Here is a 22,039-nt window from a genome sequence, read left to right as displayed (position 1 = left end):
TTACATTTCTCTCTGCATTTATACCTGTGGATCCAGAGCTCTAAATTATCTGGAACGATCAGAGAAAGAAGGAGCACACCAAATATCCCAAAGGAGCTCTTTTGTAATGGAGAAGCTGCTATCTGGAATTAGAACGGCCTAGAATAAACCATTTTGAATAAGGAAAGGGATTGCTTCCACCCTACCTCTATTGATGAGGTCTCATAAGGCAGGCTAGGAAACACAGTACTAGTGGTGAGCAGAGGACTGGCTGTTTTCAATGCATGTTTGAATCCTCAAGCAGTGGAGGAGCCTACCAGCACTAAGGACTTGCCCCCCTCAGATGAGGAAGGTGCCACAGGAATTAGGAGACAAATGATTGCAGGGGACAGATATGGAAAAACACATACAGGAGTGAGGCTCTAGGTGTAAAATGAGGGAATCGGATGGGGACACTGAGCAGAGAACCCCGGAGAGTGCCCAGAGCTTTGCAGAGTTTGAATAGGTTTCAGAGTAGCAGCCGTGTTAGTCTGTATTCGCAAAAAGAAAAGGAGTACTTGTGGCACCTTAGAGACTAACAAATTTATTAGAGCATAAGCTTTCGTGAGCTACAGCTCACTTCATCGGATGCATTTGGTGGAAAAAACAGAGGAGAGATTTATATACACACACACAGAGAACATGAAACAATGGGTTTATCATACACACTGTAAGGAGAGTGATCACTTAAGATAAGCCATCACCAACAGCGGGGGGGGAAGGAGGAAAACCTTTCATGGTGACAAGCAGGTAGGCTAATTCCAGCAGTTAACAAGAATATCAGAGGAACAGTGGGGGGTGGGGTGGGAGGGAGAAATACCATGGGGAAATAGTTTTACTTTGTGTAATGACTCATCCATTCCCAGTCTCTATTCAAGCCTAAGTTAATTGTATCCAGTTTGCAAATTAATTCCAATTCAGCAGTCTCTCGTTGGAGTCTGTTTTTGAAGCTTTTTTGTTGAAGTATAGCCACTCTTAGGTCTGTGATCGAGTGACCAGAGAGATTGAAGTGTTCTCCAACTGGTTTTTGAATGTTATAATTCTTGACGTCTGATTTGTGTCCATTCATTCTTTTACGTAGAGACTGTCCAGTTTGGCCAATGTACATGGCAGAGGGGCATTGCTGGCACATGATGGCATATATCACATTGGTAGATGCGCAGGTGAACGAGCCTCTGATAGTGTGGCTGATGTGATTAGGCCCTATGATGGTATCCCCTGAATAGATATGTGGACAGAGTTGGCAACGGGCTTTGTTGCAAGGATAGGTTCCTGGGTTAGTGGTTCTGTTGTGTGGTGTGTGGTTGCTGGTGAGTATTTGCTTCAGATTGGGGGGCTGTCTGTAAGCAAGGACTGGTTACCCTCTGATCCCACTGAGAGTTACCAAAAGAAACTACAGCATTTGCTCAAGAAACTCCCTGAAAAAGCACAAGAACAAATCCGCACAGACACACCCCTGGAGCCAGGACCTGGGGTATTCTATCTGCTACCCAAGATCCATAAACCTGGAAATCCTGGACGCCCCATCATCTCAGGCATTGGCACCCTGACAGCAGGATTGTCTGGCTATGTAGACTCCCTCCTCAGGCCCTTCGTTACCAGCACTCCCAGCTATCTTCGAGACACCACCGATTTCCTGAGGAAACTACAGTCCATTGGTGATCTTCCTAAAAACACCATCCTAGCCACTATGGATGTAGAAGCCCTCTACACCAACATTCCACACAAAGATGGACTACAAGCCGTCAGGAACAGTATCCCCGATACTGTCACGGCTAACCTGGTGGCAGAACTTTGTGACTTTGTCCTGACCCATAACTATTTCACATTTGGTGACAATGTATACCTTCAAATCAGCGGCACTGCGATGGGTACCCGCATGGCCCCACAGTATGCCAACATTTTTATGGCTGACTTAGAACAACGCTTCCTCAGCTCTCGTTCCCTAATGCCCCTACTCTACTTGCGCTACATTGATGACATCTTCATCATCTGGACCCATGGAAAAGAAGCTCTTGAGGAATTCCACCATGATTTCAACAATTTCCATCCCACCATCAACCTCAGCCTGGACCAGTCCACACAAGAGATCCACTTCCTGGACACTACGGTGCTAATAAGCGATGGTCACATAAACACCACCCTATATCGGAAACCTACTGACCGCTATTCCTACCTACATGCCTCTAGCTTTCATCCAGATCATACCACTCGATCCATTGTCTACAGCCAAGCGCTACGATATAACCGCATTTGCTCCAACCCCTCAGACAGAGACAAACACCTACAAGATCTCTATCATGCATTCCTACAACTACAGTACCCACCTGCTGAAGTGAAGAAACAGATTGACAGAGCCAGAAGAGTACCCAGAAGTCACCTACTACAGGACAGGCCCAACAAAGAAAACAACAGAACGCCACTAGCCATCACCTTCAGCCCCCAACTAAAACCCCTCCAACGCATCATCAAGGATCTACAACCTATCCTGAAGGACGAGCCATCGCTCTCTCAGATCTTGGGAGACAGACCAGTCCTTGCTTACAGACAGCCCCCCAATCTGAAGCAAATACTCACCAGCAACCACACACCACACAACAGAACCACTAACCCAGGAACCTATCCTTGCAACAAAGCCTGTTGCCAACTCTGTCCACATATCTATTCAGGGGATACCATCATAGGGCCTAATCACATCAGCCACACTATCAGAGGCTCGTTCACCTGCGCATCTACCAATGTGATATATGCCATCATGTGCCAGCAATGCCCCTCTGCCATGTACATTGGCCAAACTGGACAGTCTCTACGTAAAAGAATGAATGGACACAAATCAGACGTCAAGAATTATAACATTCAAAAACCAGTTGGAGAACACTTCAATCTCTCTGGTCACTCGATCACAGACCTAAGAGTGGCTATACTTCAACAAAAAAGCTTCAAAAACAGACTCCAACGAGAGACTGCTGAATTGGAATTAATTTGCAAACTGGATACAATTAACTTAGGCTTGAATAGAGACTGGGAATGGATGAGTCATTACACAAAGTAAAACTATTTCCCCATGGTATTTCTCCCTCCCACCCCACCCCCCACTGTTCCTCTGATATTCTTGTTAACTGCTGGAATTAGCCTACCTGCTTGTCACCATGAAAGGTTTTCCTCCTTCCCCCCCCCCGCTGTTGGTGATGGCTTATCTTAAGTGATCACTCTCCTTACAGTGTGTATGATAAACCCATTGTTTCATGTTCTCTGTGTGTGTGTATATAAATCTCTCCTCTGTTTTTTCCACCAAATGCATCCGATGAAGTGAGCTGTAGCTCACGAAAGCTTATGCTCTAATAAATTTGTTAGTCTCTAAGGTGCCACAAGTACTCCTAGAGTTTGAATAGTGACTGGATGCAGCCCAGGGGAAGTGTCCCCAGATATGTGAGATGAGTAAGGAACAGAAGTAGGCCCCACAGTTGCAGGGAACCTCTCTGCTGAGCTTCCTCCTTCTGGATTGCTGGATGGCCATCTTGGCCAGCACCAGGAGGAGGTTGACAAGTAGGTCCTGCAACTTTGTGGGGCCACAAACACAGAGAGGGCATAAATGAGAAGGAAAAGTGCAGCCAGAACCTCAACTAAATTCAGCTCAAATATTTCAGCTCCTGTATTGAGAGAGCTCCAGCTTATGACTCTGCTGACAACAGCGGGAGCAGTATGGTACTAGAAGAAAGATGCTTTCCTGGCTACCCAGACTTAAACCACTTGTGATTTTAAAGGTCAATATCAACATAGTGAATTTCACCCAGAAGGCCAAAGGCAATTTGAATCAGCCGTTTCTCACCTAAGTACAGAATGTTGCAATAATAAAGCCTGGAGATCATGAATGTGTGAATCACTATGACTAGACCCAAATTCAACAGGACAGGAGAGGACACAATCTTTTGTGGGCTGTAGGTGGAAAAGGGTTTTTTTTTTGTGTCCATGGCTATTTGGGTATCCAGAAGCAGTGAGGAGTCTCAGCGAACATCAAGGCTATGGACTGGCAGACACCCTCTAAGAGGATAAAGTAATAACGGTGGCAAATTCTTTAAAGTGCTTCTCTATTCTCTAGCCAGTGTCACCTGAGTTTTTCCAGGATTCAACCGGCTAATCTTCATTCAGTTGCAGATCCCAACCATAATTGAAAGATGGCGCTGTCTGAAACTGATATGAAAATGCTGTAGAAGTGAGGGTAATCTTGCTGGTATTTTAATCCATCCTATTTCATAATCTTCACAAGCTGCTTTACATAGACATTGAACAGAATGGGGGAGAGGATGTATCCCTGTGAGACGACCACTGGAAAAAGCGCTGGAGGTGGAGGAGCAGGTGCACATCCGAACTCTGAGAGTGATGTGAGAGTAATGTGTGAAGCAATCTCACAGTGATCCTTAACCCCTGCCATATGTCTCAGGTGAGGAGCAAGGATACCCTGGGTCTAGGCTGATCTCTAGAATGAACACTCTTCTGAGGCTACATCTACACTACAATACTTAGAGCTGTGCAGCTGCAACGCTTGTGGTGGAGATACTCTAAGATGACAGGAGAGCTCTCTCCTGTCTGCTTAATAACTCCTGCCTCTGCAAGAGGTGGTACCTAGGTCAGTGGGAGAAGCTCTCCCGTTGACATAGTGCTGTCTACACCAGCTCTTAAATCGTATAATTTATGTTGCTTGGGGTGTGGCTTATTCACACTTCTGAGTGACATAAATTATACCAAAGTAACCTGTAGTGTAGACAAGGTCTGAGTCACTGAAATTTGAAACTGGTTCCTTTTAAAGTACAGTTTTCCTACCCCTTAAGATTGTTTCTCATTGAAAAATATGTGGAATAAGGGTGACACTCTGTGGTAAAACAGAAGAAATGCAGTTTCTTAACACTGAGTCTCATGTGTTTGCTTCCTTCCATCTTATTGGTCAAGAAGGAATTAAAAATCGGGTTTGCGGTCTCATTTTAGTGGATATTTCTATTATCTATGGATAACTCTCTACATCAGGGGTAGGCAACCTTTTTGGCCTGAGGGCTACATCTGTGAATAGAAATTGTATGGCAGGCCATGAATGCTCACAAAATTGTTGTTGGGGTGCAGGAGGGGGTGAGGGCTCCAGGGTGGGGCCAGAAATGAGGAGTTCAGGGTGCAGGAGGGGGCTCCGGGCTGGGGTGGGGGAGTAAGGTGTGGGAAGGGGGGTGAGGGCTCCGGCTGGGGCTAGGGATGAGGGGTTTAGGGTGCAGGAGGGAGCTCTGGGCTGGGATCGAGGGGTGCAGGAGGGCAGGAGGGGGATCGGGCTGGGGCCTTTCAAACTAAGCAGTAGTGCTAGTAATACTAACTAACTAAATAAATAAGACTTCCTTGATATGCTATAGGGCTGAGTGCATCTTGTTGCACAAGAGTGGATAAGAATGCCAGCAACAGTGTTATATTTGAAATAGAATTTATGCAGCATGTGTAAACTTCATTGGTTTTACTCATACCCCATGCAGAATTTGCAGGGCAGCAGTTTTGGGCTAGGTGATATTGCTTTTCTGCTTAAGGTAGCCTCAAACATTAAATCAAGAGGTCCCTGTCTGTCTCCTCTGGCTGTGCATACAACTATGTATTACAACCATGCCACCTAGAGGACCTGCCCCTGCCTCAAATGGCCAAGGGTTCATTTTAATGGGAGCTGTATGGACATAACGAAAAGCAATCCCTGCCCCAAAGATATTACATTCTGAGTTTAAGACAAGATGCAACAGATGGGTGAGCCATTGGTGGGAGAGGTGAGGGAGGATGGGATGACAGGTAATTTGAGCACATTTTGGCATTGGCTACTCGTGTGAACAATTTGTAGGGGGGGTAGAACATTTGTTTGTTCTATTAATGGAGACATGCTGTAGGCATCATGGTAGCTGTGATTCTTAAGTAATTTCAAGAAAGGTATACTAGGTTGGAAGGAAGGCACTCTGTGTATAATGGGTGGCATGGAAAAGAGCAGAAAGGTACTTGTAGGAGAAAGAGACAAGAAGTGATGTGACATGCTGGATTGATGACAGGATAACAGAGCAAAAAGACACAGAAGGGCTACATTGTGCAGGGGAAAGCCAGTAGAGGAACTGAGAGCGGAGGAGTGATTTGGTCAGAATGGGCAAGAACGATCGTCTTAGCAGCAGAGTTTTGAATGGACCTGAAGGAGGCAAAGTTGTGACACTAGAGACCAGAGAGGAAGCGGTTGCTGTAATCAAGATGTGAGACTATAGGGCCTGGATGAGAATTTTGGTGATACAGACAGAGAGAAAAGACTGGTTTCAGAGTGGTAGCCGTGTTAGTCTGTATCAACAAAAAAAATGAGGAGGACTTGTGGCATCTTAGAGACTAACAAATTTATTTGGGCATAAGCTTTCATGGGCTAAAACCCACTTCATCGGAAGACTGGAGCTTTGATATGCTATGTAGGAAGAAGCAGCAAAATTTGGACATGGCTTGGATGTGCAAGTCTAGAGCGAGAACCAGTGTCCTGGCCAAATTCCAGACAGTTTAGGTAATTACAGATTCACAGATTATAATGAAAATATGTTCTTAATAAAATATATGTTCTAGTTCAAAAAGGAATTAATTCATCGTAAATAATTATCTCCTTTGCAGCCGTTACACCATACGTCAATCAGCAGCAGTCTACCTGAGGTGACAGTGAAAGGAGAAAGCAATCACTCTTTGGGCATAAGCTTTCGTGGGCTAGAACCCACAGCCCAAATACATTTGTTAGTCTCTAAGGTGCCACAAGGACTCCTCATTGTTTTTGCTGTTACAGACTAACACGGCTACCACTCTGAAACTCTTTGCCATATTTCTCCATATCTACTTCACAAGGGTGTTGTGAAAATCACTTGGTTAATCTTTGTAAAATGCTTAGAGCTCTTTGGATGTAAGGCAAAATACTATCATCTGTGAAGAAATAAACAGTTGTTGGAGGAAAATCTGCTCACATTTTAAGATACAATTTATTAGCTGGCTTCATTCTCAGTAAAACTAAGCTTTCATCTGACATTAATGTTCCTTTTTGATGCAGTAGTCATTGCATGTTTGAATGGAGAGAGAGAGAGAGCGCTGTAGTAACTGTTTATCTATAGTGCAAATTAGCTCCTACTTGGAAGCTTCTGCCTTGATTTTTTTGGGAAGCTTTTGACAGGAGCATAGTTTACCTGTGCTCCACAATCAGCACTGGCTTCCAGTGACTTTCTTGGAGCAGTGCTGGTTAGCTCAGATTGTCTCTCTCCCTGTGTGACAGCACAGTCGCAGAGATCAATTGAGGCATTCATGCTATGGGCCTCGTGGTTTAACCCTGAGGGAAGAGGAAACAAAATGTTTTCAGTGAGGAATCCTCAGTTGTCCCATTCACTTTCCTTTGTCAGTTCTCCAAAGCGTATATTTGTTGACCCATACTTCATATTGCAAGTCCCACTTGTCTCCTCAGGCTTTTTTAGTAGGGTTACAGAGAGATCTGGAGGAGGTGGGTAGGGTTCTGTTTTTAGGCCATTGGGCTTACTTGTTGTTCTTTATAATGAATATCAGTGAGCCAGAGCACTGGATCAGCACACTTTTGTAAACTGAAATAAAATCAAATGTAAATATTTGACTTTTCCTCCTTTGATTTTTAATCAATATTAGCTATGGCAGTTTCTGTTCCTATGTATCTTGGGATGTGCAGCTCAGGAAAATAATGCCTCACAGGAGCAAATGAATGTAGCAGTGATCCCTTCTGGACACAATGATGGGATTTCTGAATTATTTATAGCATAACTTTTTTTTTCTGGTAATAGATGTCTGTCTAGATTCAGGAAAAGCTGGTCTCATCTGCTTTTTATTTATTTTTTAACAGACATGTAACTAGATATTATAGAAAGTATTTACTTCTGATTGCATCCACCTGGAGCTGGTGCATCTCTGTTAGGGACTTTTCCTCCATTCCCCTGTATGTTTCCACTGTCTCACTCTAACATGCCAGCTCCCCAGTGCTTAATTTGTAATGAAAGAGGTGCCGGGGCTCAAGCAATGTTTTTAGATTCATAACTGATGCAGCAAGCCCAAAGGTGCCACAGCTATGAACTGACAAGCCTGGAGGTGCTGGGGCTCAGGCCTGACAAGCCCTGGCACTAATTAAGCTTTGCAGATCCCCCTTCCTCCACTCTTTGTTTACCTCATACTGAGCCACTCTGCTCCAAAGTGCTCTGCTATTCCTGCAAAGTGACTCTTATAAGAGTAGTGCATTCACTCTGAACACTGGTGGGGGAGGGATCACACAACAGACTCTGTGTGGTATTCCATGGGAGAAAGGTGTCATGCCTGGGATGTGGGCACTCTGACCTAGTGGGTAGGATCAGGAGTCAGAGACAGGGGTCAGACAGCAGGAGTCTAGTCAGGGATCAGGAATCAGGCCAAGGGCCAGAGTCAGAGGGCAAACCAGAAATCAGACCCGAAGAATATATCTGGAGTCCGAAGCAGGGAACAAAAGCAGGGACTGTTGTATGGGACTAGGTTCCTGGAACACCTTCCATGCTTAAATAGTGCACCTGTTGATTGGGTCTTCCGTGGGTGGCACTTCCTGTGGTGCTTAGTTCCTCCCAGGGCTGATAGTGCATGAATTGTGGCTCTGCCATGGCTGCCAGATGGTGGCATGGAAGCGTTAGTTACCAGGAGCCCTGCAGACTCACATTCCCGGCCTCTGGATCCTTACAAAGGATCTAAAAAAAGCAAAAGACAGGGATGGAATAGACTGTGCAGGGTGGGTTTGTGCACAGGTGGTTGGCGTGAGTGTCAAGGATAGAACAGACAAGAACCCAGAGACAAAGAGCTAAGAAAGTGCAGACAGGAGAGCTGCAGAATTGCATTAATTATCCAGTGTTCTCGCAGGATACCTGCCAGCAAAGAGAGATTTACTCCTCTTTATTCAATGATGTTTCTAGGGGGTGGGATTTCCTAGTTTATGGCTTTATTATGAACAGTTTGCTGTGAATGTTCAATATGACTCATTTAAAATTTGAGCTGTGCTGCTTGGTTGGGGTGACTTACCAAACACATCCTGGGGTAATGTTTCTGTGCCCTGATTGGATGAAATGCTAAATTCATGAATAGCTGCTGCACATGCAAATGTAAGACATGGGTTTCATGAACACTCCATATTTGGTCAGATAATACAGTTGTATATGTGTGGGTGGGAGGGAGCATATCATTAGATAGGGCAGGTAGTTGAAACTTTCAAATTTGTTTTGACTCTTTCTTCCCATTATCTTCCAGAAACTGCCTAAAAATGGGAATACACTCTGAATTTTAGAGAGTAAAAATATCATGATCCAGTTGAAATGGCATCTGAGAGCATGTTATTGGGGCAAGCAATTTAGAGCCAGGCCCTTCACCTGATTGCTTTCTATTGATTACTCCTCTTGCTCATCAGACTTCTTGGGGAGATGATGTTCACAATACTGTCTGTGTGTTCAGCCTGGAAAGCTTCTCTCAGACCACACCCTGTTCCAAGATACTAATATCCCCATACCTTTGGAAGTCTGAATCCAGTTCAAAACTTCCACAGCTGGCATCTGCCTCTACAAGAGGTGACACCTGATCCATGTCTCCACTCCCTGAACTTGGGGAGTGTTTGGATCGAGATCTGAACTTTGTGGCGAAGGCCCATCGCTGTACTGTTTAAATCCTATGCTCTGCATTTTGCTGCTGGGAGAGACGATATATAATGAAGCAGATTCTGATACAATATCATTTTGTATAGTGTCTTTCCCACATCTATATCCCACATCTGTATTGGCTATTCTGGATTTATTTCCCCCCATATTTCAGACGATACCTATTTCCGTAGCATACCAGATCATGATGCAATAGAGACCCATTGCATCATATTTGCACTACTCAGTTATTCATGCATTTGTAGAAACCGCACCCTCACTTACTGTATGTGTATATCAGCTTCCTTAGAGGAACTTATAAAATGCTACATGAACCTAGCTAGATAGAATGAACTTGTACCATGTATACCATCAAGCCACACAGAAGATGTGCAGGAAATGAAGACAATAGGAGCACTTAAGTACCAAGAGCTGTATCCCCAGATCCATTAGCATTTAACAAAATATTTATTGATTGGCCTTATAGTCCTCTGCAGTACTCTGCATGAAATCTGGGTTACATTCCTAGCTTCTACTCTCTTAGGTGCCTTTTAGGCTCTGGGCCTATCTACCTCTTTAGGTGCCACCGACATTTTCAAATCCACTACTTGACTGCTAGCTAATCCTATAGGTGCTTAAATCCCTAAGGTGCCTACATTTCTGCCACTCAGCATTTGCAAAGCCACCTAAGCCCCGACACCACCCCACAAAGCTAATGAGCGTGTTGGAGCCCTCGCTCCAGCTGACGTCCCAGAGGCCCCATAGTAAGATTCTCACACTAAGCAGGGGAAAGCCAATCTCACCAGTGCCAAACTGATAGGTGTGCTCTGGGCACATGTAATACTCATGGGGAAATTCTGCACCAAAAAATAAAAAATTCCATGCACAATATTTTAAAATTCTGCATATTTTATTTGTCAGAAATAACACAATATTACCATGCCAGCGTCAATTATTTTGGTAATTTGTTTCAAAATACCTGTCAGCAAGTGTGTTTGTAACAATACAGACAACAAAAAAGATCCAGGAAATGTTGACAAATAGATTCTTTACTAGGCATGTTAATACAGAACTCTGAGTAATAATTAATTTAAACTGTAATATAGAAACGTATTTCCCACACCCCTCAGAAGCAGTGCAAAGGCTTGTGGGAGTCAGGGGTAACAGAAGAGCTGAGGGAGAGGGAAGTAAGTGCAGGAAAGGAGCCTGGGAGTGAACCTGGAGGGTTGTTGGGTGTGGGTGAGAGAAGTATGGAACAGGGTTTTGTTGTTGTTGTTTTTTTGGGGGGAGGGAGAAGGAATTGCTAGGGAGTAGGGGAACCTCCCCCATGCAGACCCTGACTGATCCCTAGCCTTTTCCATTCAGTCAGGCACATCTGCCTCTATCCCTATGTGTCCCTGCACCCCCACTCAGCCACCCTCCTCCCCCCCTCCGTGTCCCTGCACCCCTTCCCCTATCCAAATGCATCCCTCCCCATCCCCTTGTGTCCCTGCACCCCCTCAGCCATCCCCTATCACCATGTGGCCCTGCATCCCCCTGCTCCACAGTGTCCCTGCACCCCCACTCCCATTCAACTCCCACCCCAGTCTGTCCCCCCACTAGCCCTTCTGAACCCCAGCCTATGTGATCCCCCGCAGCAGCCCCATGCCCCCCACAGTCTGTCCCCCCCCATATGCCATGCCTCCTCACCTGGCCCCATGGACAGGATGCTGTGAGGAACGCAGCCTCTCCTCCTCTCTGCTGACTGCTACAGTGAGCTGTTCAGCTGCCCAATGTTCTGGTGCCACAGCAGGCCCTGGTGGGTGAAAGGCATAACTACAGCGCCTCTCCAGCAGAATGTATTTTCTGCAGAGGAAAAAAGTCTGCAGGGTCCATTAATTCTGCATATGCTCAGTGACATAGAATTCCCCCAGGAGTAACATAAGACCTGATAGTTGTCAGACCCTGCGGCAGGAGGGCTGAGTGCAGGCCACCATAAGGGGAGGCATAGCACAAAAGACGGTTGTAGGCACACAGAAACATAGGGCAAATGTGAGAGAGCTATCACACGTGAGAGAGACAGATTCTGTTTCAGCTGCTAGAACATGAGTTACCTAAGTGACTGACCTGGCTTAGGTGCCTAATTCCAGGAGAGGGCTCGTGGCTGAGGATCCTGAGCAGAGGGAGGCTCATCAGCCAGACATGCCAAGTCAGCTGCGTAGGTGCCTAAGCCATTCTCCTCTCCATTTCAGTTCTGGTGAGCTTAGGCAGCGCCCCATTCAGTTAGTCAGTTTCTGAGGATCCCTTTCTTAGGCATCTAACTCTCCCCAGGCATTGTATGGGGTGCCTGGGCACCTGGCTCGAGGCTGAGGGCTCCACTGGGCAGCAGACTGCTTAGAGGTTACAATGCTGGGTGAAGCAAGACTTAAGTACTTTTAAGGATCGGTGCCTTAATCACCAGGCCACCGGTGGCTGTGAGTGCTGCAAAGACAACATAAGCAGCCCGGATCGGGGCAAGTGCCTACCATTGTTCACCAGTGACTTCTACAGCTGATCAAGGAGTCACTTCCACAGGCTATAATGAAGATCATCCAGCCTGGCTGCCCAGAAAAATGGTGGTTTGTATTGTGGATCCTTCACTCGGGTAACATCAGATGATATTTGCAGCTTTCACAGGAACATGGAAGATGCTCGGGGGGGGGGGGGGTTATAGAAGAGAAAATTAATCAAATTTCTGCTTTCTCTATGTTTAGGTCAAGTGGTTAGAGACACAAGCTCTCTGCTGACACAATAACCAGAGATTTACAACCTCTCTGCCTAGCTTGCGTTGTCCTGGGTGTATCTGACCAGACTGTTAGCGTGCAGGTCCTGCCACAGTTTAATGATCTATTTTGCTGGCATACTGCACAACCACCAGGCTGAAAAGAGCAGCTCTTGTCTGAGTGACTCTGCAAGATATTCAAGTACCACAAAATCTCCTCCTATTCATCCTATCACTCTATTGGTATGTATCACTCTCAGGTTGCGTCTGTCTAGCTATGCAATGTACTGTTTTTGTGATAAAATAGTATTTGCTATTGCCATAGAAGACTGACCCATGTTTCATTCATTTGGGATTCACTCTAAAGCACTTTAGTCTTTCCACCTCTTGGTTTTTGCTAGCTGCATTTCAATGAGACATTTAAAATATCATTTAAATATTTCTTTAAATCTCCATTTCTATTGTCTGCACAGCAGCTGGTGAAAGCCGCTACTACGGGGAAGATTATTTTTCCTCCCTTAACTTAAGAGTGGCTCAGAAGCCTTTTCACTGTCTCAGCTGCTGTTCTCGAAAGTGATGACCTACCAGCCTCTGATTGTCACAAGTGCAACAATTCAGTTCCCTCTGCCCTGTGATGGGGGTGGATTTCCCCTGGAGAGGCTGGTGGACAAAACATCGATTTTGTTTCTGTGAAACATGAGGAGGAAACTGATTATGCAGTCCTGTCACCTCTCCTCTTAAAAGGTCTGTTTTCCCCTAACCCTTGGCAGTTTTGGGTTGCAGCTGAACGTGGAATTTAGAGACAGCAAAGCAGAACACAGGAACACACATTTGTTATTTCAAGCCACATTTATTGGCTCTGCTGCACCCCTCATAAATAATATCACTCACCTTGTTTTAGCTACAAAGGAAAGCGGGGAAGCTGATTGTTTCTTTCTGCAGCAAATAGTACACGTGAATCCAAAGTGTTCTCTCAGACAGAGGGGGCTGGGCGCCAACTGGACCCCACCCCTTTCAAAAGTTTAGTCACTCTACCAGACAGTGCCATTATTAGATGCAGTAAGAATGTTTCTCTTTGGAAAGGAATAATTTTTTATTTACAATTTTTCAACAAGATTTCAGCAGCAGCACAATGGGGACCTTGAGCTTCAAGGCTTGGTACAAAAGAGAAGCCCGGGTGGTGATGCTGGGACTGGATTTTGCTGGCAAATCCACCATCTTGTCGAAATTGAAGAGCCACGAGCTTGTGAAGACTTTCCCGACAGTGGGCTTCAATGTGGAGTCTCTGAAAACCCCGTGTCATCTACCCTTGACTCTCTGGGATGTGGGTGGTCAAGCCAAGCTTCGCACTAGCTGGAAGGACTATCTGGAAGACACGGACGCTCTCATCTTTGTGCTGGACAGTGCCGACAAAACCCGGCTGCCAGAGGCAATGGCTGAACTGGAGAAAGTTCTGAACAACGTAAACATGACAGGGGTTCCGGTCTTGCTTCTGGCCAACAAGCAGGAGCTGCCAAGGTCCCTGTCTCTCTCAGAGCTGCGGGAGAGGCTGAATCTGGAATGGTTCAGTGGCCGAAGCTGGGAGCTGAGAGGGTGCAGTGCTCACACTGGCGAGGGGCTGAGGGAAGCCTTAATGGCCCTGGCAGGACTTCTTAAGAGCCGAGATAAGAATTCCCGTGAATGTGTCTGTGTGCCACTCCAGCAATGAGGATACCTTTAATCTCGGACGTGACTGGAGGGGGCAACTTGAGCATGAAACTGGAAAATCAAGTAACTTCTTCCACTAGTAATCTCTCAGCACTCTGTTCATCTCAGAAATACCCCCTCTGCTCCTGGTATGGTTAACGGAACGCCATGTGGCATGTGTAATATTCCAAAATATCTCATCATTCTACTGCACCACGAAATCACATCAGAAACCCCCCTTAGCAAAGCTGCATTTGTGGACTGCAATGTTCTTGACCTTGCCTTGCCCGTTTTTCCTAATCTGCTGCACCAGTAAACTCGGCTCTCATTACAGGTATTACTTGGGTGACATTTATTATTTTGTTCATGTTAAATGTCTTACTCTATGTGTTCTGGATATGGGTTTTGACCTGATGAAGAAGATATTGCTGGATGTCAGTCAGTATTGTATTCCTCTAAACTCAGATGCACTCAGTGCAGAGTAACAGTCTCCGAGGGGATATATTTGAATGACCTCAGTTCCACTTCTCTTACAACTTATAGCAGATGTTTATTGATCTGAAACAGAGCAGAATGGAAAGAGAATGGCTGAACAGAAGAAATTAAGCACAAGAATGTAAACAACTCATTGGCAATTGGTTTTAGCAGTGTCCTTTGTGAGCATCATGCTGGGCCACTGAAGCGTGATCAGGATTAGGTTGTGTGTTATGTTTTTAGAACGTATGTGTGGATTTGTGCGTATCCTGTTGTGTATCATTTTTGACATGTATTTAGACATGCTTCATTTTTATTGAAACAAGACTATAAATGATAATCGCTTGTCCTTGGGTTAATTTAAAACCTGAGAAAATCAAGCAGGAATGAGCACTGTGATGAGTTTTAAATGCTAGGAACAGATGTGTGCTCACCAGAGCTCTAATCCATCTCAAAACGTCCTGATGCTGAAATCTATTAGACGGTGGACTAGGCTGACAAGAGGAGCGCTAGGAGATCTGTCTATTGGGTGTTTTAAAATTAGACTAGATAAAACACTAAAAATGTACTGTAGAAAAGGCAGGGTGATAGTCTAGACTAGAGGACCTTAACTTCTGCTGTTTTCAGTGGGAGTTGAAGTACTCAGCAGTTGTCAGAAGAAGGATCAGGCCCCAGCTATGTAGTGAAAGTCTCTGTTTGATTCCATTAACTCTTACACTGAAGAGTGGCCCTGTGAAGCCACTCCTGTAGTGAGGGCACATACAAACAACATGGAACCTTTTGTTAAACTTGGAAATTTAAACCAAACCAAAACCAAATTGATTAAGATGAAAAACCTTAGTATGTTTATTAGCTTGTACTAGATTATTATGCTATCAATAGAAAAGGGGGGAAAAAAACCCAACCCAAGAATATTAGGCAGCTGGAATCAGCAAGTTTCAAAGAGGAACATACACATGAGGCAAAACCAGAAAGAAACATGCACTTTTCTTCTGATCACCTCAACGCATTTTACAGACATGAATGACTTAAGCCTCAGAAGATTACTGGGAAGTAAGGCAGTATTATCTGCCTCCTTTTACAGAAGGTGAAACTGGGTCAGGTTAAATAATGTGACAAGAAGCCTGTGGCAGGGTAGGAATAGAACTGAAGCCACCTGACTCCCAGTGCTATGCTCTAGACACAAGATCATTGATGGGAAATCCCCCCTAACAGAAATCCTTCCTAGTGAGACATACCAGAATTTTCAGCCACACTGAACAATGTAAGGCATAGTATGTGCTATGCTGTGAAAGTAAATAAATGGCCCAGTTTTGATTTGGCATAAATGATTGTTGCTTTGAGTAAGAGTGCCAAATACTAGACTTGCTCTGAAATGCATAGTGAATCTGCGTTCTAGGCAAGGCTGTAGCTTAAGGTTACAAACAAAAACATGATCATGTGAAGGATACGGTCTTAAGAACAGTTTGAAACTGCAGTTACTGTAAATGGGTTGATTTTCCCATTGTTGCTTGTAAATGCAAGATTCCAATAAAGTGAAGACATCACTGAGACCTCAGATACGAACTGAATCATTTTAGCTTCCACTTGTCACTGTGGCTCTTTCACAATCTCTTTACCCATCCATCTGAACGCAATGGGTCAGATTCTCACTCCCCACTCCAGCCTCTTAACACCAGGTAAAAAGGTGGAAGGGGCTTTACAACTATAGGGAAAAGCTGGGAGCTAATTCCCTTAGAGCAAGAACTGAGACTGACGGCCTCAGGTTGTCCTTTTAAGGGCCCCTTTCCAAGCCTTGCTGTAAGGGGCATGGCTGAAGCGGTGTGTAGCTGAAAGGATGTTTCAGGCATGGGGACATATCATACAGAGCTGCTGACGTAGGGTTACAGCAGCCTGTCCCTGTCTGCCTATCTACATGGGGGAATTGACTGGCAGAACAATAGCAATATAATTTTAGGACTATATCTATGCCAGTGTAACTCTCCATGTAGATTCTCTATTCTGGGACAAAAGTGACTCTCGGTATAGCTTTATTTCTGCTGGCCATTTTCCCTGTGTAAACAAGCCTTAGGCTGGGCTGCTTAAATCATGTAAGGGCCACTCTGACCCTTGGAACAGCTTGTTGTTGGGAGAATGCAAAGGTGCCTTAAAGCCCCCTGAGCCTGCTCCCCTCCGGTACTACACCTCTTAGAAGCCAAGCACAGCAGCTCACCCGATAGCGGTAAATTAAAAAATTGATCTGGAAGTAGGGGAAGCTCTCATAGGCAGACAACTATCTCAAAGTGTGTCTTGGCTTCTCAACTGTAAGCTCTTCAGGGAAGAGACTGGCTTTGCTTTTGTGGCTTGTATAGTGCCAAGCACACAACTGGCACTGACACAATAACAGCTACTGAATGTTCACACACTATGCTTTGCGGTGCCTTTACTCCCTCTTTATTATACAGTGTGTTCTGTGTTCATGACTTCTTACCATTTTCCTAAAGACAACAAACCACACGGCTTCTCCCTTGTGCTCCTAGTGAAAATTCAAATCAAGCACCAGATAAACAATTTTACTGAACTAACTGAAAAGGCATTTGGAGAAAATACAGGGTAGTTATTAGTATTTGAAGGCCTTCCAAGGAGTAAGTATTTAAGAAAGCTCAGTGGTTTGAGCATTGGCCTGCTAAACCCAGGGTTGTGAGTTCAATCCTTGAGTGGGCCATTTAGGGATCTGGGACAAAAATTGGGGATTGGTCGTGCTTTGAGCAGGGGGCTGGACTAGATGACCTTCTGAGGTCCCTTCCAACCCTGATATTCTATGATTCTAAAGAAGAATAAAAAACTATAATTCTTGCATCTGAGTTACTGCCTGGTCTGATCCTATCAGATTTCACCAGGGAAGTACGTGCTTTCCAGTGACACTGAGCAGCCACTCGCTGTCCGTTTAAAATGCTCATTTCATTTTAGCATCAAACAAATGTAGTTACCATTAGAGCACAGTAAGCTGTATCTGGACTGAACACAAAATTGCAGCTGCTTCCAGCAGACTCCTAGGCTATGTCTACACTAGCACTTATATCAGCAAAACTTTTGTTGCTCAGGGGTGTGAAAAAATGTCCCCCCCCAAGTGACATAAGTTTTGCCAACATAAGCGCTCGTGCGCACTATGCTCTCCTGCCAACATAGCTACCACCGCTCATTGAGCTGGTTTTATTATGTCAATGGGAGAGCTCTCTGCTGTCGGCCTGACGCGGCACAGTTGTATCGATACAGCTTGTAAGCTTGTCAGTGCAGACATGGCCCCAGGAAATTTAAAACTGCAAGAGAGAGAACAAAAGCCTAACAATTATGTAGCTACATATACCACAGCTAGCACTTGGCTGGGAAAGGGATTCCTCAGCACTGCAGGAGTTAGGTGCTGCTGTTTCTGAAGCTGGCCTTCTTCCCATTGGGGGTTGTGACAAAAAAAAAAAAAAACCCACACAGGAGCACAGAACTTCACAGGAAAGGTGAAACTTCACTGGTTAACCCAAGGGAATCTCCTCTTTGTGCTTGTGAAAGGTGTTAGCCTGACAGCCTGAGATTGAAATCCTCCATTTAGCCATATACAAGGGGCCTTACTGGCAGGAAAAGTGCAGCTCCCCCCCTCTCCCCCCAAATGCTGCCTTCCCAGTGTACTACAGCTACACACCTTCAGGAATCAACTCTACAGTGCCTAGCACAATGGGGCCTTTATCTTTACTGGAGTACTCTGGTGGTGGTTTTTATGAGGATGATGCACACACACACCCTGAGATCACCAAGCTCAATTCATATAAGCCACCAAATAGCCATTGAATGGTAGTGAGTTACCTTTCCAGGTACTGATGTAGGCTGTGTTTGAATCAATGTTCTAGAGGTACAATAAAAGGCTCTGTATCTCCTTATCAAGCCAAAGCACCACCTTTAATTCACTTACTGTCACTTGGATATTGCAGCACTTGTCGTATGCAATGCACTATCATGACTAGGCTCAGACCTCTGCATTACTTAGGGCTTGGCTAACTTGTGAGTTACAGCGCATTAAAGCAGCTCCGGGCACCCTATCTCATGACACATCCACACTGGCAAGGTATGTAGAGCGTTCTGACTCTGCAGCTAGAGCGCTCCTGGTACTTCACCTCGGTGAATGGAATAACGTTTGCTGCACCCCTGCTGGAGCGCCGCGGCGCCAGTGTGGACGCCCTATTCTGTTATTGCACTGTGATCAGCCTCAAAAGTGTCCCACAATGCCTGTTCTAGCCACACTGGTCAGCACTTTGAACTCTACTGCCTGCCTCAGGTGACCAACCGTCAGACCTGCCCTTTAAATTCTCTGGGAATTTTGAAAATCCCCTTCCTATTTGCTCAGCCAGGCATGGAGTGCTCTCAGCGAATCTTTCCAGGTGACCAGGCCTCCACGCACCAAGCAATCCTCAGTACGGAGCAATGGCGAGGTACTGGACCTCATCAGTGTTTAGGGGGAGGAAACTATCCAGTCCCAGCTGCACTCTAGCCATAGGAATTACGATGCCTTCGGGCAGATATCAAGGGACATGATGGAAAGGGGCCATGACTGGGATGCTCTGCAGTGTGGGGTTAAAGTAAAGGAGCTGCGGAATGCCTACCACAAAGCCCATGAGGCAAACAGCCGCTCCGGTGCTGTCCCCGCGACCTGCCATTTCTACAAAGAGCTGGACATGATACTTGGGGTCGACCCCATCTCCACTCTGAGGGACCTCCATGGACACTTCAGAACCCAATTCAACAAGGCAGGAGGAGGAATGCAGGAGCGAGGGTGCTGAGGAGGAGGGAGACACCCCGGCATCCGTAGATCATGCAGCCAGGAGCTGTTTTCAAGCCAGGAGGAAGGCAGCCAGTCGCGGCAGCCAGTGCTTGGGGAAGGACAAACACCAGAGGAGGTTCCCGGTAAGTGGCTTTTGTTTTGGGAAGGAAGTTATTTGGCGCGGGCTCTTGGGGCGAGGAGGGTTAGGGCTGCAAGCCTGGCTAGATGTGGAATAGGGCATTGATGTGCTCTCTCACATCGCGGTAATTAGCCTCAGTGATCTCTTCAAAGCTCTCAGCCAGTACTTGGGCAATGCACTTGCGCAGGTTTCTGGGGAGAGCCACTGTGGTCCTTGTCCCAGTAAGGCTAACTTGTCCATGCCACTGTGCTGTGAGGGGACCATTGCTGCACACAGGCAAGCTACATATGGACCAGGGCGGAAGCTGCATTGTAGTAGAAGACCCTCCCTTGCTTCCCAGCTCACCCTCAGCAGAGAGATTCTATCTTCCAGGACGAACTCCTGTGGAAAATGTGGGGACAGTTCAGTATAGGGGGCCCCTGCAGCTGTTGGCTCTCCCCAAGGCACAGAAACCTAGAGGATAGTATGGCCGTGAAACAATCAGTCCCCTTTGACCCAATGCTTACTCACCATTTTGGGGACTGCCGGGGGTTATGTGCGCTCACTTTGGGATGGGCAAATTATGCTATTGTGTAGACTGTGCTTGCCCTGAAGTACAGGGGAATTATTGCTTTGTCTGGTGTGACCAATGCTGCCTCTGTTAACTGTTGCATTTTGCCTTTACAGATACAACCTTGAGATCTCAGCCATCTGTGTTAACACCGGCCAAAAAACTTCAATGAATCGGGAAGAGGCCAAGGAGAAGCAAAGAAGACATGCTACATGAAGTCATGCAGCAGTCCCTTAACGAGAACCAAAAATTGCAGGAGTGAAGACAGAGTGAAAGGAGGATCCACCAGCAGAATGAGGAGCGCAGTAAAAAAGCGAGGAGCTCCGGCAGCAAAGCACGGAGCAGCTGATAAGCATCATGAAGCACCAAGTGGACTTGATCCAGGCGCTCGTAGCCATGCAGGTGGAGCACTACCGTCACTGCCCCACCCTGCAGCCGTTGCCTCAAAGCTCTTTCCCTTGTGCCCCCGTGTCACCTCCAACCCACTATCCCCAACATCTGGGTTCTTATTGCCACCAGCTACCTCCAACACCTGTAGCTTCACCACCCAGCCCTGAAAACTACTACCCTTACCCGCTCCACTCAATCCCCATCACCATGCAGTATAGCCATTCTGAAGTGCAGCACTCATTGCACAGCGCTCCAGACAGGAAGGCTGAGTATGATAACAGGACATATACAAACCTGTGATTGTACCGTACCCCACCACTCCCTTGCCCTTTCCGTTTCCCAAGCAGTTGTGTTTCTTTTCAATAAATGAATTTTATTTTCAATAAATGGATTTTTTGGCTTTGAAAACATTCTTTATTATTTATTGCGTAAAGTAAAAGATACTTTAGCCCAGGAAAGCAACAGACACTGCAAGTCAGTGTATCATATTTAGCAAACACAGATTCCTAACAACATTGGAATCGCTGCACTTCACTCCTGTATAAGGCACCAAACATTACTGGTGGCTTTCAGCCTCAAATTGCTCCTTCAAGGCATCCCTAATCCTTGCCGTCCCGCGCTGGACCCCTCCAATAGCCCTGCTCTCTGGCTGTTCGAATTCAGCCTCCAGGTGCTGAACCTCCGAGTTCCATGCCTGAGTGAATCTTTCACCCTTCCCTTTACAAATGTTATGGAGGGTACAGCACGTGGAAATAACGGCAGGGATGCTGTCATCGGCCAGGTCCAGCTTCCCATACAGAGTGCCAGTGGCCCTTTAAATGGCCAAAAGCACACTCCACAGTCATTCTGCACTGGCTCAGCCTGTTGAACTGCTCCTTGCTGCTGTCAAGGCTCCCTGTGTCGGGTTTCATGAGCCACAGCATTAAAGGGTAAGTGGGGTCTTGAAGGATCACAATGGGTAGAATCATAGAATCATAGAATCATAGAATATCAGGGTTGGAAGGGACCCCAGAAGGTCATCTAGTCCAACCCCCTGCTCAAAGCAGGACCAAGTCCCAGTTAAATCATCCCAGCTAGGGCTTTGTCAAGCCTGACCTTAAAAACCTCTAAGGAAGGAGATTCTACCACCTCCCTAGGTAACGCATTCCAGTGTTTCACCACCCTCTTAGTGAAAAAGTTTTTCCTAATATCCAATCTAAACCTCCCCCATTGCAACTTGAGACCATTACTCCTCGTTCTGTCATCTGCTACCATTGAGAACAGTCTAGAGCCATCCTCTTTGAAACCCCCTTTCAGGTAGTTGAAAGCAGCTATCAAATCCCCCCTCATTCTTCTCTTCTGCAGACTAAACAATCCCAGCTCCCTCAGCCTCTCCTCATAAGTCATGTGCTCTAGACCCCTAATCATTTTCGTTGCCCTTCGTTGTACTCTTTCCAATTTATCCATATCCTTCCTGTAGTGTGGGGCCCAAAACTGGACACAGTACTCCAGATGAGGCCTCACCAGTGTCGAATAGAGGGGAACGATCACGTCCCTCGATCTGCTCGCTATGCCCCTACTTATACATCCCAAAATGCCA

General features: G+C 45.9%; 1 protein-coding gene across 2 annotated transcripts in view; it reads left to right on the top strand.

The window, feature by feature from the left end:
• Nucleotides 1–12,387: 12,387 nt before the first annotated feature.
• The window catches only part of ARL11 (ADP ribosylation factor like GTPase 11), a 23,717-nt gene continuing 14,065 nt past the window's right edge, over nucleotides 12,388–22,039 (top strand). Inside the window, exons 1-2 of one of the 2 annotated variants that reach the window (XM_038373102.2) lie at nucleotides 12,388–12,678; nucleotides 13,551–16,272. In XM_038373102.2, coding sequence (XP_038229030.1) covers nucleotides 13,568–14,143 — 576 coding nt within the window. In that variant the 5' untranslated portion in view covers nucleotides 12,388–12,678; nucleotides 13,551–13,567 and the 3' untranslated portion in view covers nucleotides 14,144–16,272. Of the gene's footprint in view, nucleotides 12,679–13,550; nucleotides 16,273–22,039 lie in introns of those variants that run through there. The other variant, XR_006277721.1, reaches the window with a different exon arrangement.

The sequence above is a fragment of the Dermochelys coriacea genome, chromosome 1 (assembly GCF_009764565.3).
Source record: "Dermochelys coriacea isolate rDerCor1 chromosome 1, rDerCor1.pri.v4, whole genome shotgun sequence".
NCBI lineage: Eukaryota > Metazoa > Chordata > Testudines > Dermochelyidae > Dermochelys > Dermochelys coriacea.
This window is presented reverse-complemented; position numbering and strand designations above follow the sequence as displayed.